This window comes from Pocillopora damicornis, chromosome 6, assembly GCF_964200805.1.
Source record: "Pocillopora damicornis chromosome 6, jaPocDami1.2, whole genome shotgun sequence".
NCBI classification, from domain to species: Eukaryota; Metazoa; Cnidaria; class Anthozoa; order Scleractinia; family Pocilloporidae; genus Pocillopora; species Pocillopora damicornis.
Window position 1 is genome coordinate 2,475,151 of NC_142675.1, and position 15,868 is coordinate 2,491,018.

At 38.6% G+C, this 15,868-nt stretch overlaps 1 protein-coding gene, 1 long non-coding RNA gene and 1 pseudogene across 2 annotated transcripts; all 3 read left to right on the top strand.

The window, feature by feature from the left end:
- Nucleotides 1–8,986: 8,986 nt before the first annotated feature.
- Nucleotides 8,987–10,532, top strand: LOC149043429 (adenosine receptor A2a-like). The gene has a single exon (XM_089210156.1). The coding sequence runs from the start codon at nucleotides 9,120–9,122 to the stop codon at nucleotides 10,059–10,061; it is 942 nt and encodes a 313-aa protein (XP_089066282.1). The 5' UTR covers nucleotides 8,987–9,119; the 3' UTR covers nucleotides 10,062–10,532.
- Nucleotides 10,133–12,164, top strand: LOC149043430 (uncharacterized). The gene is made up of 5 exons (XR_016187840.1): nucleotides 10,133–10,136; nucleotides 10,311–10,376; nucleotides 11,207–11,234; nucleotides 11,339–11,420; nucleotides 12,035–12,164. It is a non-coding gene; the product is annotated as an uncharacterized LOC149043430 (long non-coding RNA).
- Nucleotides 12,165–12,345: 181 nt separating this feature from the next.
- LOC149043431 (fibroleukin pseudogene) lies at nucleotides 12,346–13,086 on the top strand (annotated as a pseudogene).
- Nucleotides 13,087–15,868: the final 2,782 nt, after the last annotated feature.

Here is a 15,868-nt window from a genome sequence, read left to right on the forward strand (position 1 = left end):
CATTTGTTATAAGTTAATGTTGTTGCAGATATAAGCTTCTAGAAGTCTCCAGGCTGCTTGGTCATGCTGATATGCGTATCATAGAACTTTCTAAAAGATTCCATCAAGTCAAGCAATTATTACTTAATATTATTGAAATATGTTCTTTTGTAAGCTTCTGGAATGTTCCCGAAAACCTTGTGAATGCATATAACGACCCAATTATGTAGTAGTAGTAGTAGTCGTTGTTGTTGTTAGGAGTGACCGAGTGTTTAGAAAGCTATACCGTGAGAGAGAGCTACAGTTGAAGATTGCTAATTTCAAGAAACGTTGGAGGAAACTGTGAGCTCTGCTCAGTAGCGTGCTAAGATATAGACTGTGGTGGGCTTAAGTAAGTTTATGGAGCATAAATACTGTACTGCCTTTAAGAGTCACTTCTTATCAAGAATTGTTGTTTCATATAGTAGTTGAGTTTGTAGGATTGTGGTGTTTTTCTTTCGGTTTGATTATACCGTAACACATTGGTTGGGTTCGTTTCTGATGTCAATTTACAATGCATGGGATAAGAGCCTCAGCCATCGTCAAATTAAACTTGATTTGTCGAAAGTGCTGAGGTACTATAGGGTCAAGTATAAGAAAGTGTCAATTGATAGTTTCCAGCGCATTTTGTATGAGAAATTTATAAATAACTAGAAAGCTTCCTAGCTACTTGAAATATTATTTCAAGGTTATGTTAGCAGTTTATATATATATTTTTAATTGTCGATAGGATAATAATTTTTTAACCTTGTGGAGTGTATAGCTTGTGAATTAAATACAAAACCGATTTTAGGTCGCTTAATGGTGTAATAAGGGCCACGAGTTCTTTAGTGTTTTTAATGCAGTTAAATGTAACTCTCTTCGAATAAAACCTTTACTTGCTTGCAAACGCACATAGACTTCCAGAATTTAGCTGTGCAGTTTCTGATATAAAGAATAATATTAAGTCGAATAGAATTGATGGTTGTCCATTCGACTAAAAGTCTCAACCTTGTCGACAGAAACCCGGGCACTTGGGCAAAGACAGAAGGTTATTATTACTCTTGACCAATCACTTTACGATGTGAAGGGAAACTAATACAATTCCTGACCGTTTTTGACACCGCTCATTTGCAAACTACTCTTTACCTCTGGAAAAAATGAATTTATAGTCCTGATATTGGCTGATTCGTTTTTTTTATTCCTTTTTTACTTACCGACTCTGACAGGCTAAGGTTTTTTATATTCGAAACACAATATTGCATTTTATACACTTAATTTACATCTATTGATGTCACAAAAAAGCCAGCCCTCATTTGTAATTTACATCTGCCTTCAACATGAACAATAGTCAAACTTCCTGAATTCTTTCTGTTTAAGCGCTTGATGCAGAATTATTGTTTGATAAAATGTCTTATCTGTATTTCTTTCAGTTGAAATATCTAAAAATATTACATGACCATTGCTAAACTTTTCCTGAGCTAAGTGTAGCTTTTATATTCTTTTGTTTTTGTTTCTGGCTCGTCCTTTAAGTTTAATCGCTTTACACGAAGCTTGGCACTATATAACGACTTTGGTTTTCCTCAACTCGTCTTTGAACCCTGTTATATATTGCTGGAAGATGGGACCCATTCGTCGCACTCGCATGAACATAATGCGAGGCATCGTCAATCGTTTCAGAAAATAGTTCGTTTCTGATGCCAATTCACAATGCATAAGATTAGAGCCTTGGTCATCGCAAGCTTGATTTGTCAAGGACAACTGAGAGACCAAGGACTTTAGCGGTTGGGAAAATTACACAATAGAGCACTACAGAGTCAAGCCTAAGAAAGTTGCAGTAGCTAGTTTTAAGCGCATTTTGTATGAGAAATTTATAAATAACCAGAAAGCTTCCTTCTTACTTGAAATATGATTTTAAGGTTGTCATCAATTAATGTATGTATTTTTATTCGTCGATAGGATAATAAATTTATAGCCTTGTGAAGTGTATAGCTTGTGAATTAGATACAAAACCAATTTTTAGGTCGCTTTATAGTGTAATAGGGGCCACGAGTTCATCAGTGTTTTTACCACGAAAAAATGTAACCCTCTTTAGATAGAGCCTTTACTTTCTTGCGATCGCACCTAGACTTTTAGAATTCAGTTGAGCGGTTTCTGATATAAAGAATAATATTAAGTCGACTAGACTTGATGGTTGTCCATTCGACTAAAAGTCTTAACCTTGTCAATAACAACCCGTGCACTTATCTACTCAGGGAAAGAAAGACGGTTATACATTTAATGCTAATTACACAAAGTAAAAGGATCTCTACGCCTTTAGCTCAGACGGTTTGTCCATTTTGAAAATTTTAGCTTCAACTTTCACCTTTTTTAGTTGGAAGTGAATCTCGCTGTGATGCAGAGTAAGTAGGACGTTTATTTAATTGGAATTCCTAAACTATATGGGAGGCTGCCTTTTGTTTTCCTTTGAGAGGAGTTTGTCTCACCCACATAAATCTGGTTTCTCCAATTTTGTTAATGTAGCAAGATGATTACCCCACGCATCATGGTTCTCACTTATGATTTACTAGAGGACGGACACAAAGATGACTTCTCCACGAACAATGTTTTTCTTTTTGTTATCAAATATTACAAAATGGATTCCATGTTGCTGTGAGTCTGTACAGTAATAAACCACAGGATGTTACATAAAGTATGACTTCATCTCTGATCTGTTACTATGTCTAGTGAGATTTGATCAAAGATGTACCTCATATGGAATTTCATATCCACTCGAGTAGCAAACAATGCGCATCTGAATTTTAGTAATAGGAATTATGGCAATTATTGGGATATCCCGTAATAACATTTCTTAGCGCCTTACTTTTATTAAGAGGCCATCTGATGTCTTTTAGCTGAATTATATGAATGGCTCAGCGTAATGTCGAATGGTACAGCGTACATACAAACAGTGTAGCGTTGCATGAAATGGCTTAGCGTAATGTCGAATGGTACAGCGTACATACAAACAGTGTAGCGTTGCGTGAAGTGGCTTAGCATAATGTCGAATGGCACAGCGTACACACAAATGGTGTAGCGTTGCGTGAAATGGCTCACCGTAATGTAGAATGGTACAGCGTAGACACAAATAGTGTAGCGTTAGGTCGAATAGCTTTGCAAAACATCAGACGCTCTATCTGAACATTAAATTGCTTAGTATTACTTGAAATATTTCGATGTTGTGGCGAATCGTCGTGGCGTGACGTGAAGGCCATGCCATTCCTTTATTAGCTATTCTATTCCAAGGCATCTCGCCGAAACCACCAAAAATCCAAACCACAAATGGAACAGCGATCTGCTGGGGGCATGACGTCATCAAATGTGAAGACTGACACGAAACCATTACATGGCGTAGTCGCTGTATGGAATAGTCTTCACTTCGCTTTGCCGTAAAACAGAGCCAATTCGGTAAGTTTCTCCTCTTTTTTCACTGCTGATATTGCACTTATTCGTTATCGTTCATGAAAGCGTCAATTAAAATAGCAACGAGACTGAATTCTACCACGGTTTGCCGGCCTCTTGGTTTACTACAGTTTGCACGCGTTGGTGGGCCTGAATATGTTTATAGCATTAAGTAGTGTTATGACGTGCATTAAATGTCAATTGTCGAGCTCTCTTTTCTTTCTCCGACTCACGCTTACTTTTCAATGAGAGTCCAACTTTTACGGCTCTTTAACATTGGAGGAGTACGTGAGAAGTTGAATATTGTGTGTGTTGATCTGTTTTGACATTTTTCGATTAAAGTGATATCGGAATGCTTTAATTGGTGTGCCGGATGATAAGAGTAAGCTAAGAGAAGACATATTTATTATTTTAAAGAGGTGTACATTACATTGCTTTGTTTATTAATTTTTTCCTGGGTGCAGTGATAGTAAAAGTAACTTCCATTTTTATTTTTTCGATCAAACGTAGATTACATGTCTGAACCGGAAACAGTTAAAGGGTTTTTTTCGCGTTCCAGAATAGTTTTTGCCAGAGTAATATTTTTTCTGAGTTGGTTTTGCGCGCATACATACTTATCTTCCCTGTGCTCTTTCCCATTCCGTAGTCATCACGTATTAAGGAAGGCTAGTACGGACACCGTAATGCACGTAGTTGTACGTAATTGTCCAACTCTAGGTCGAGTTTTACCGTTCGATCTGTTATAGTCGCAACTGAATAAAAACTATTGCATAATTCAGACAATTGACAGGACATCTCGCTGTTTCGTCGTTTCTTTCGGTAGACGTATTTATTTATATTTTTATTTATTTTTACATTTCTGTACCTCAACTATTAATTTTTGCGATTATTATTATTTTTTTATTATTATTATTGCTATAGACTGAGTTCAGTACACACTAGATATATTGACTAGAGTTGGACCATGGCGTCCAGGGCACACACAAAATCCAACTTCTCACGTACTCCCGCAATGTTCAAAGAACCGTTGAAGTTAAACTCCCTTTGGAAAGTAAGCGCGAGTCAGAAAAGAAAAGGAATGAGAGCTCGGCAATCGACATTTAATGCACATCATAACACTACGTAATACTACTAAAATTCAGGCTCACCAACACGTGCAAACTGTGGTAAACCGGGAGGCCGGTAAACCGTGGTAGAATCCAGTCTCGCTCTTTTAATTAACACTATCATGAACGACAACGAATAAATGCAATATCGGCAGAGAAAAAAAGAGGAAAAACTTACCGAATTGGCTCTGCTTTACGGCAAGGCGAAGTGAAGACTCTTCCACACAGCGACTACACTATGTAATGGTTTCGCGCCAGTCTTCACATTCGATGACGTCATGCCCCCAGCAGATCTCTGTTCCATTTGCGGTTTGTATTTTTGGTGGTTTCGGCGAGATGCATTGGCGACCGTCACCACCAAAAATACAAGGATGTCGTATAGATCAGCAAATACAAAGACGGCTTAAGGATCAGCTGCAGGATAGCATAGCTAATAAAGGAATGGCATGGCCTTCGCGTCACACCACGACGATTCGCCACAACATCGAAATATTTCAAGTAATACTAAGCAATTTAATGTTCAGATAGAGCGTCTGATGTTTTGCAAAGCTATTCGAGCTAACGCTACACTATTTGTGTCTACGCTGTACCATTCTACATTACGCTGAACCATTTCACGCAACGCTACACCATTTGTGTGTACGCTGTGCCATTAGACATTATGCTAAGCCACTTCGCGCAACGCTACACTGTTTGTATGTACGCTGTACCATTCGACATTACGCTAAGCCATTTCACGCAACGCTACGCTGTTTGTATGTACGCTGTACCATTCGACATTACGCTGAGCTATTTCACACAACGTTACACTGTTTTTATGTACGCTGTACCATTCGACATTACGCTGAGCCATTTCCCGCAGCGCTACACCAAAAGTGTGTACGCTGTACCATTCTAAATTACTCTGGGCCATTTGAAGCAACGCTACACCGTTTGTACGTACGCTGTGCTACTCGACGTTACCCTGAGCCGTTTAACGCAGCGCTACACCGTTTGAGTACTGTATTGCAAATGAGTGCTAAGCTATTTGTAATTGAGCTAATCCATTTCACAATCTCATGTTCCAACTCAACATGGGCTACTAGACCGTTTCTCGTTTGGCTAAACTATTCATGTTTAGGGTGTTCTGTTTCACGAAGGAAAACTAGACTGTCTATAATTTGGCCATGCCATTCCTTTATTAGCTATGCTATCCTGCAGCTGATCCTTACACCATCTTTGTATTTGCTGATCTATTTGACATCCTTGTATTTTTGGTGGAGACGGCCGTCCATAGAATTCATTTGATTCGTTTTGATCGCTTTTTCCATGTTTTATTTTTTATTGTCTGAGCATCTGGCAGAATTTTCAATACCATCTTAATTCTATTATGCACGGGTATTTTGAATCGTTTTTAACGACAACCTTATTGAAACACGTAAATCGCTCTGGCGAAGGGCTAACGCTCGAAACATTAGCTTTAAAACTTTTTACCATGGCTATTTTACGTTATTAACCCAGTTGATAATATTAAATTACCCTGTTATACTCTCCCACCGTCGCAGCACCACAGTTTCTTTAGAAACTTACCCTCTTTAATCACAATACATGTTAAGGAAGATAGAAAAACAACCAAAAGAAAGGATAAACCTAAAATTTCTCAATGTGTTTGAGGGTTGTGTGGATTTGCGCCTCTTTTAATTGACCATCTTTAAAATTCTGGGCTAAGTTTAAAGAAGCCCTTTAAAAAACTACTCATTTACTTTTAGAGGGTTTGAAGGAAGGCATTCCCCTCCCGGTCGAAGATTGCGGAAATAAGACTGATAACGAGTGTACTATGGATTCAGATTGTTTTTGTGAAATGAAATGCTGTTCGGATTCTTGTCAGAAGCTGCGTGTTCAGCCTCCACAAAGTAAGTGGTCTCCTATATATTTCCTTCGTTGTCGCCTTGTGTAACTTGGAGACTTTGGAAGTGTACACAAAGAGGTGCAAAAAAACGAAAAGGCTACATGAAACAATGCCCGTGCGTCCCCCTTCCGCCGCAAAAAAGTCGGAAAGTTTGCTATTCAAGCATAGTGACGACTTCCTTGAATGTGGAAGCCTTAACTTTTTCTGTAATTAACAGACCTCGTAAGTGCGCTGTCATTATTTCACGAGTACTACATACCGTTTAGGACGGTGTGGTTCACAGAGGTGTCGCACCATCCCGAGTTCGCCGCCTTCCAGTTCGCTCCCATCAAGAAAAGTTCGCCTCTTCATCTAATATAACCAATTCGCCCCCATCTTTATCTTTTGCCTCATGGTCACGACGCAGTGACCTTTCTGCGCTCGGTCCGTTGGTTATTACCTCAAGCTAAATATTTTCGTCCGGTCCTCCCACTCAGCACAAAGCACAATTCAATTCTTGGTTTGTGTAGTGAAAGGATGCAATGACATCCTTTATGCTGGCTACAACAGACAGTTGAGGATGGATTGTGTTCCAAAGGCGACAGCATACATCTGTCAGCTTCCATCGCACCTGGAATTACTAAAGATCAGGCTTTGGAGACTTTGGGAAGAATTTCTGGCCAGGAAATTACAAAATTCATCGTATTACCGCAGCAAATAAGATGTTGCTGCAAATGGAGCTGGAGGATTGGAGTGGAAAGAAAGTTTTCGCTCACTACAACATGTTCAAGGTGGAAAACGAAAAGAACAACTACAAGATCACGGTCATCGGTTACAATGATACATCCGGGGATTCGTTGAGTTACCATAACAACATGGTGTTCAGCACCAGAGACAAGGATAACGACATGTGGAAGACGGGAAGCTGCTCAAATGACCTGACCAGGGGATGGTGGTTTAACGATTGTCACAACTCCGATTTGAACGGGCAGTTCATGGGGAACATACATAAAGTTAAAGCTTTTATGGAAATTATCGCTAGAGTAAGTTGTCACTAATCGATCGACAAGGAATGCCCAGATTCCTCAGATCTCCCTGAACAGATCCATCACAAATCAAAGAACAATTTCTTTCAACCTTTCTAAAGATAATTTAATTTCTTATTTCATATTAATTTTTCTTTTAATTTGTATGTATATATATGTATATTTTTGTTTACAGTTAATTTAGTATTAACAACTGAGATGAAAACGTAAATTGGCCACCGTAAAGAGTGCAAAGGCTTACGTTTCGAGCGTTAGCCCTTTGTCAGAGCGATTGGAGGAGTTGTGGGTTGTATGTAGGTTTATATGCAGACAATGAGCTACACTGTCGGTGGAAATATGGTGACGGGAAAACAAGAATTTTTCATTACAACCTGAACTCAACATTCCCTATTTGCAACAGAGGACAAACTTTAACATGCATATGATTTAGAGAGAAAAATTAAGGAAGATCATTTTGTTTATCTATTAGTAAAATTGCGACTGGCCCTAATTGCTTCGAGTACCTGACAGATGGAGCAAAACTCTTGACCAATCACTTAACGATGTGAAGGGAAACTAATTCAATTCCTGACTGTTTTTGACACCGCTCATTTGCAAACTACTCTTTACCTCTGGACGAGATAAATTTATGGTCCTGTTATTTGCCGAATCGTCGTTTTTCATTCGTTCTTTATTTTCTGAGCCTCACAGGCTAAAGTCTTTCATATTCTAAACACAATATTGCATTTTTCATATTTAATTTTCATGTATTGATGTCACAAAAAAACCAGCCCTAATTTTTAATTTACATCTGCCGTCAACATGAACAATAGTCAAACATCTTGTATTCTTTTTGTATAAGCGCTTGATGCAGAATTATTGTTTGATAAAATGTCTTATCTGTATTTCTTTCGGTTGAAATATCTAAAAATATTACATGGCCTTTGCCAGACTTTTTCTGAGCTAAGTGCAGCCGTTCATGAACTGAAGTGGATACGGGACTTGTGAGGAGGCGGTTAAAGTGAGAGCCGAACGCGGTTGGCGTTTATAAGGGGGGGGAAGGGCTATCTGTAATATCTACTACCGGAAAATATTCCCAAGCCACTCTAAAACGACTGAAAAATATGCCGGTATCACCTCAGTTTAGTAAGTTTGCCGAACATTCTGATTACCTCCTAGATCCGCCACAAACGAGTGCGTAATTTATTCGTAATAATTATTTGGGTCTCTCTCCCCACCCCTCACCAACCATAAAATGCTCGGTCTCTGAAGATGAATTCAGTGTATTCAGGCGAATTAAGTAATGAGGAAACATATGTTAAGTGCACTTCAATTTAACTGATTATAATGTTTTTTTCTTTATTCATTTTGATAGATAAAAAAAATATGTTAATGACGGCTTTCCTTCAAATAACTTCTTCCAAGTGTAAATCCCATGTTTAGTTGGAATGTTTTGAAGCATTAAACAGATCATTTGTTTTAGTTCTAACTAACACCGAGTGAAAGCGATACTCGATGCTTTTTTCAAAAATTCAAATGCCGGAGTTGAAGACATCTTGACTGTTCGTACAGATGGCTTCGACTGTGTTTTGTGCTCGTGATTGACAGCTACATATGACTTAAAAATTTCCGTTTTAGAATTGGAAAATATCAGAGCCACTGTAGTTTTAACGCTCAGCTCTCATGGCGAAAAACGTTAGCGACCTTCTCAACGAGTCTTTCTTTGGAAACTCTGCGGATGTCGAAGGTTTTCGTACGTCACTTGTCGCTAATTGTGTCTTCAACAGTTTTTTGAGTTATACAACAATCATTTTGAACATCCTTACCATCCATGCGATAAGGAAAACCGCGTTGTTGCCAAAACCTTTGAGAACACTATTACTGAGCCTGGCTGCCTCCGATGTTGGCGTTGGTTTGTTGGCACAGCCGCTCTTTATTTCTATTCTAGTCAGCTGGTTAAAACGAAGCCGTATCGACTTCATTTTCCTCAAGGGATCGATGGCCGTTATGGATTTCTTTTGTGCATCTTCGCTCTTCAATGTTGTAACCATAAGTGTGGATAGGTTCTTAGCTGTTCAGCTTCCTCTCAGATATCAAGAGCTTGTGACTCACAAGCGCGTGATTGCAGCAGTGATATCAATATGGCTGTTTAGCACAATTATTTCTTCTAGTGTCTTTTGGGATTCACTGTTTACCATCTCGCGAATCATATGGCTCGTGATTATGACTGTTTGCCTCATTGTAGTCGTAACTGTCTACTGGAGGATTTATATAATCTTAAAGCGACACAAAAACCAGATTCAAAGCCTTCAAATCTCAGAAGTACAACAGGGAGTTCAAAATGGCGACTTATCTAGGTTTTCAAAGGTTAGAAAGTCAGCTCATGGAACATTTTATGTATTTATTGTGTTCTTGATTTGTTTCTTGCCTTCCTATGTTCTCTATTTTTTATTCCTTTCTCGCTCTTTAAATCTAATCTCTTTATACGAAGCTTGGCTGTATACAACGACTTTCTTTTTCCTCAACTCGTCTTTGAACCCTGTTATATACTGTTGGAAGATGAGATCCATTCGTCGCACTCTCATGGACATAATGCCAGGCATCCTCGATCGCTTCAGAGAATAGCATTTGTTATGAGTAATTGTTGTTGTAAATATAAGCTTCTAGAAATGTCCAGACTGCTTAGTCATGCTGACATGAGTACAATAGAACTTTCTAGAACATTCATCAAGTCACGCAATTATTGCGTAATATTACTGAAATAGTTCTTTTGAAAGCTTCTGGAATGTTCCAGAGCACTTGTGAATGTATATAAGGACCCAGGTATGTAATAGTAGTAGTAATTTTTGCTGTCGGGAGTGACTGACTGTTCAGAAAGCTATACCGAGAGAGAGAGCTACAGTGGAAGGTTGCTAATTTCAAGAAACGTTGGAGGAAACTGTGAGTTTTGCTCTGTGGCAAGCTAAGATATAGACTGTAGTGGGCTTAAGTAAGTTTATGGAGCATAAGAACCACTGATGTACATGTTTTCTTTAAGAGTCGCCCTTATTAAGAATATCACCCTTTGTTTGATAAAGTAGTTGAGTTTGTAGGATTATAGTGTTTTTCTGTCGATTTGATTATACCATAACACATTGAATGGGTTCGTTTCTGATGCCAATTCACAATGCATGGGATAAGAGCCTCGGCCACCATCAAATTAGATTTGATTTGTCGAAAGTGCTTAAGGAAAACTGAGGGAGGACGAACTTTAACGGTTATAGAAAGACTACACAATGAGGTGCTACAGAGTCAAGCATAAGAAAGCATCAGTTGCTAGTTTCAAGCGCATTTTGTATGAAAAATTTATAAATGACCAGAAAGCTTCCTCATCACTTGAAATATGATTTTAAGGTTGTCATCAATTAATGTATGTATTTGTACTTGTCGATAGGATAGTAGATTTTTAACCTTGTGAAGTGAATAGCTTGTGAATTAAATACAAAACCGATTTTTAGGTCGCTTTATAGTGTAATAAGGGCCACGAGTTCATCAGTGTTTTTACTACAGTTAAATATAACCCGCTTTGAATATAACCTTTACTTGCTTGCGATCACACATAGACTTCCAGAATTCAGTTGTGCGGTTTCTGATATAAATAATTATATTAAGGCAATGCAATTGAACTCCTTGAAAGTGGAAGCCTTAACAAAGAACAAGGAGCTCTACGCCTTTAGTCAGACAGTTAATTGGTTTTGAAAAATTTAGCCTCAATTTTCACATTTTTTTAGTTGGAAGTGGATATCGCTGTAATGCAGAGTAAGTGGGACGTTTTATTTCTATTGGAAATTGCCTTTTGTTTTCCTTTGAGAGCTGTTTATCTTACCTGCATAACTCTCGTTTCTCCAATTTTGTTGATATAGCAAGCTGAATACATCACGCACCATGGCTCTTACTTATTACTTACTAGAGGACGGACACAAAGATGACGTCACCATGAACAAGGTTTTTCTTTTTTTATCAAATAACACAAATGGGTTCCAGGTTGCCGTGAGTCTGTACTGAAGAAACGTAAAATGGTTTCCGTGTTTACATAGCCTTATGTAAACACGCGGGAGGTTGGTAGAACACGAGATAAGCGTAGGACGCGAAGCGTCTCGTAATAAAATTTCTTAGCGCCTTACTTTTATTACAAGGCCATCTGTAATCCTTTAGTCGAATTCGTTTGATTCATTTCGATCGCTTTTTCCATGATTCAGTTTTTGTTGTCAGGCAGAATTTTCAACCCCATCTTAATTCAACTATGCACAGGTATTTCGAAACGTCAGCTTTAAAACTCTTTACGGTGGCCAGTTTACGTTATTAACTCAGTTGATAATACTAAATTACCCTGTTATACTCTCCCACCGACGCAGCACCACAGTTTCTTAAGAAACTTACCGTCCTTAACCAAAATATATGTTAAGCAAGATAGAAAAACAACCAAACGGAAAAGATGAACCTAACACTTCTCAGTGTGTTTGCGGGTTGCGCAGATTTGCGCCTATTGCAAATGACCATCTTTAAGATTCTTGGCCTAGTTTAAGGAAGCCTTTTAAAAACTACTTATTCATTTTTAGAGGGTTTGAAGGAAGGCATTTGCCCAATTCCTCTCCCGGTCGAAGATTGCGGAAATGAGACTGATGACGAGTGTAGTTTGGATTCAGATTTTTTTGATGAAATAAAATGCTGTTCGGATTCTTGTCAGAAGCTGTGTGTTAGCCTGCACAGAGTAAGTGGTCTCCTATATATTTCCTTTGTCGTCGCCTTTTATAACTTGGAGACTTTGGAAGTGTAAAAAAAGAGATGCAAAGAAGGCTTTGTGTAACAATACCCCTGCGACCCCTTCCCTCCCAGAAAATGTCGGAAAGTTTGCCACTCAAGCATAGCGATGGCAATGCAATTGAACTCCTTGAAAGTTGAAGCCTTAACTCTTTCTGCAATTAACAGACCTCGTAAGTGCGCTGTCGTTATTTCACGATTACTCCATACCGTTTAGTAGACGGTGTGGTTCATAGAGGTGTCGCTCCATTGCAAGTTCGTCGCCTTCCAGTTCGCCCCCATCAAGAAGAGTTCGCCCCTTTATCAAAATGACAAATTAGCCCCCATATTTATCACTTTGCCGCATGGTCATGATGCACTGACCTTTCTGCGCTCACTCTGTTCGTTATGACCTCAAGCTAAATATTTTCGTCTGGCACTACCTCTCGGCACTAAGCACATAATTCGATTCTTGTTTTATGTAGCGAGAGAGTGCGATGATATCTTTTATGCTGGCTACAACACTAGTGGTGTTTATAACATCAACCCTGACAGAAAAACAGAGTTTAAGGTGTATTGCGACCTGCAGACGAACAGCGGAGGATGGATCGTGTTCCAAAGGCGACAGGATGCATCTGTCAGCTTCCATCGCAATTGGAATGACTATAGATCAGGCTTCGGAGACCTTAGAAAGAATTTCTGGCTGGGAAACGACAAAATTTATCGTATCACCACAGCAAATGAGAAGTCGCTGCGAATCGAGCTGGAGGATTGGAGTAGAAAGAAAGTTTTCGCTAATTACGACGTGTTCAAGGTAGACAACGAAAAAAACAGTTACAAGATCACGGTCATCGGTTACAATGGTAGATAAGGGGATTCGTTTAGGTACCATAACAACACGATGTTCAGCACCAGAGACAGGGAAAACGACATGTGGAAGACGGGAAGCTGCTCAAATGACCTAACCGGGGGATGGTGGCTTAACGATGGTCACAACTCCAATTTAAACGGACAGTTCATTTGGAACACAAAAGCTTACAGTGGAATTGGCTGGGTTCGATTTAAACATAACCTCTCCTTAAAGTTTGTGGAAATGAAGATGAGAGCTCAGTCCTTCCTGAAAGAAAAAGAGGATGAAAGGGAGAAGTGAGACAAATATTTTTTTGCACAAATTCGTGAAACAATTTTGAGTGTATCTATAAAGTATTTCTTACAAAAACTTGTAACGCGTAACTGTTTCGTCCACAAACATAAGAGCTAAACCGTTACGCTCCGCTCTAGATAACTAACATTACTATATCCCTCGATTAGAACGTGGAATATGATTGGTCAATTTAGCAGGCTGTATATCACTGTGCGGCTCGCTAAACTCAAAGGTTTATGGTTAAAACCACTTGAAGAATATAATAATCTGAAACACATGAAAATACTTCTTGATTGCCTTCATTGGAATGGTCAAACGCTGGTGTTTCATCAAGAGACTATACATTTAGAATTAATTAGTGGTTCTTAATAAACAGTAAACATGGAAGTACTGCTAAAAAGCTTTTATTTGGATACTCATAACATATATAGAATAATACATGAGCGCGCGTAGATATGGAATTTCTCTACGAGTGTTTAACTCGATAGTTCACGAGTGAGCGCAGCTAACGAGTAAGATGCCGTGTTGAATACGAGAAGAGAAATTCCATATCTATAAGCAACCATGTATTATTTTGTTTATCATACAAATACAGTAGCCCTTTACTGAGAAGAAAAGCCGACTTCATTAATGAATGAAAATAAATGAGTCGACAATCCCCGAATAACAATCGTAAAGTGCGTTGGCGCTCACTCAGTAAGATGGAAAAATGCGTTGAACCATGATTACAAAATAAACAATGGTGGTAATTTTCAATTTACAAAATTCTCATTTTTGACTTTGTCCCTACCGACAAAAGAAGTCTTTCAGGTAAACGGCCAAAATCGGCCAGTGACAAATCTTCCAGCTGTCGATTTTCATTCTCACCCGAGAGAAATGCCAACACCAAAGCCACTGAATACGTAACTTTCGGTTTCTTTTTGAAGATTGGTTTTCTTCCCCTTCTAGAGAAGTTTGAACCTAACCGTCCGTCAGCGATACGGAGTTTTTAGTGTTTTAGTCGCCATAATTCGAGAAAGCTCCGACAAACAACTTGTACTGAGAAATCGTGTAGGCTTTGCCGTTCATTCATCAACCTGACCGAGTGGCGCCAAAGGCGAGTGACGTGTCAGCAGCTGATTGGCTATATCAACAGACGTGAAAAAATACGATATTTTTTCACTTGTATTGTTACGGCTTTTCTCGGAGCCGGAAATCCCTGTCTAACACCGCAGTTTATGAGATAAAAAGCTTTTATTTGAATACTCGTAACATAAGATGTTATATGAGCCAGAACCACCATGTACCGGATAACAAACTTTACCTCATTAAAGTACTACGTTTTAGCTTTCATTCAAATGATCAAACACTAGATTGTCATCCACACCAAGCTAGAATCACCTAGGACAGTATATTTAAAAAAACTCAACACCCTTCATTTGAATGCGTCTTATTCACGGGCTAAAGGTAGGAATCCCTCCTCACCTATTTGCAAACAGTACCATTTGCATTCATATGATTGGAAACATATATATGGTTGCATAACAACAGTAGTCTTCATCAAGGATAATGATACAAGATTTAGATGGAGTATACTGACTTATCCACACAATTTTTAGGGTTCTGCTTTTTTCAATACAACCTGAATTCGAGATTCTCTATTTGCAATAGTGGACAAACTTCATCCGGCAGATTATTTAGAGGGAAAATATTAAGAAAATCATTTTGTTCACTAATTAGTAAGTGGCGACTGGCTTTAATTTTCTACCGAGTAGCTGACAGGTGAAGGAAAACTCTTGACCAATCATTTTAAGATGTAAACCGAAACTATTACAATTCCTGACAGCGCTCATTTGCAGACTTCTTTTCACTTCCAAAATAAATTTATAGTCCTGTCATTTGCCGATTCGTTGTTTTCTTTATTTTTTCTTTACTCATAGACTCTAACAGGCTAAAGTCTTTCATATTCTAAACACAATATTGCAATTTTCACACTTAATTTACATGTATTGATGTCACAAAAAAGCCAGCCCTCATTTTTAATTTACATCTGCCGTCAACATGAACAAACTTCCTGTATTCTTTTCGTCTTAGTACTTGATGCATGATTATTGTTTGATAAAATGTCTTAGTTGTACTTCTTTCGGTTGAAAGATGTAAAAATATAACATGGCCATTGCTAAACTTTTCTTCAGCTAGGTGCAGCTGTTCATGAACTGAAGTGGATCCGAGATTTGTTAAAGTGGGAGCCGAACGCGGTCGTCTATAAGGGGAGGGGGGGGGGGGGGCGGCTATATGTATCTGTATACACCACCGGAAAATATTCACAAGCTACCCTAAAACGACTGAAAAATATGCCAGTATTTTCTTAGTTTAGTAAGGTTGCCGAACATTCTGATCACCTCCTAGATCGGCCACAAACGAGTGCGTAATTTATTTGTAATAATTATTTATGTCTCTCTCCCCACCCCTTATCAACCATAACATGTTCGGTCTCTGAAGATGAATTCAGTGTATCCAGACGAATTTA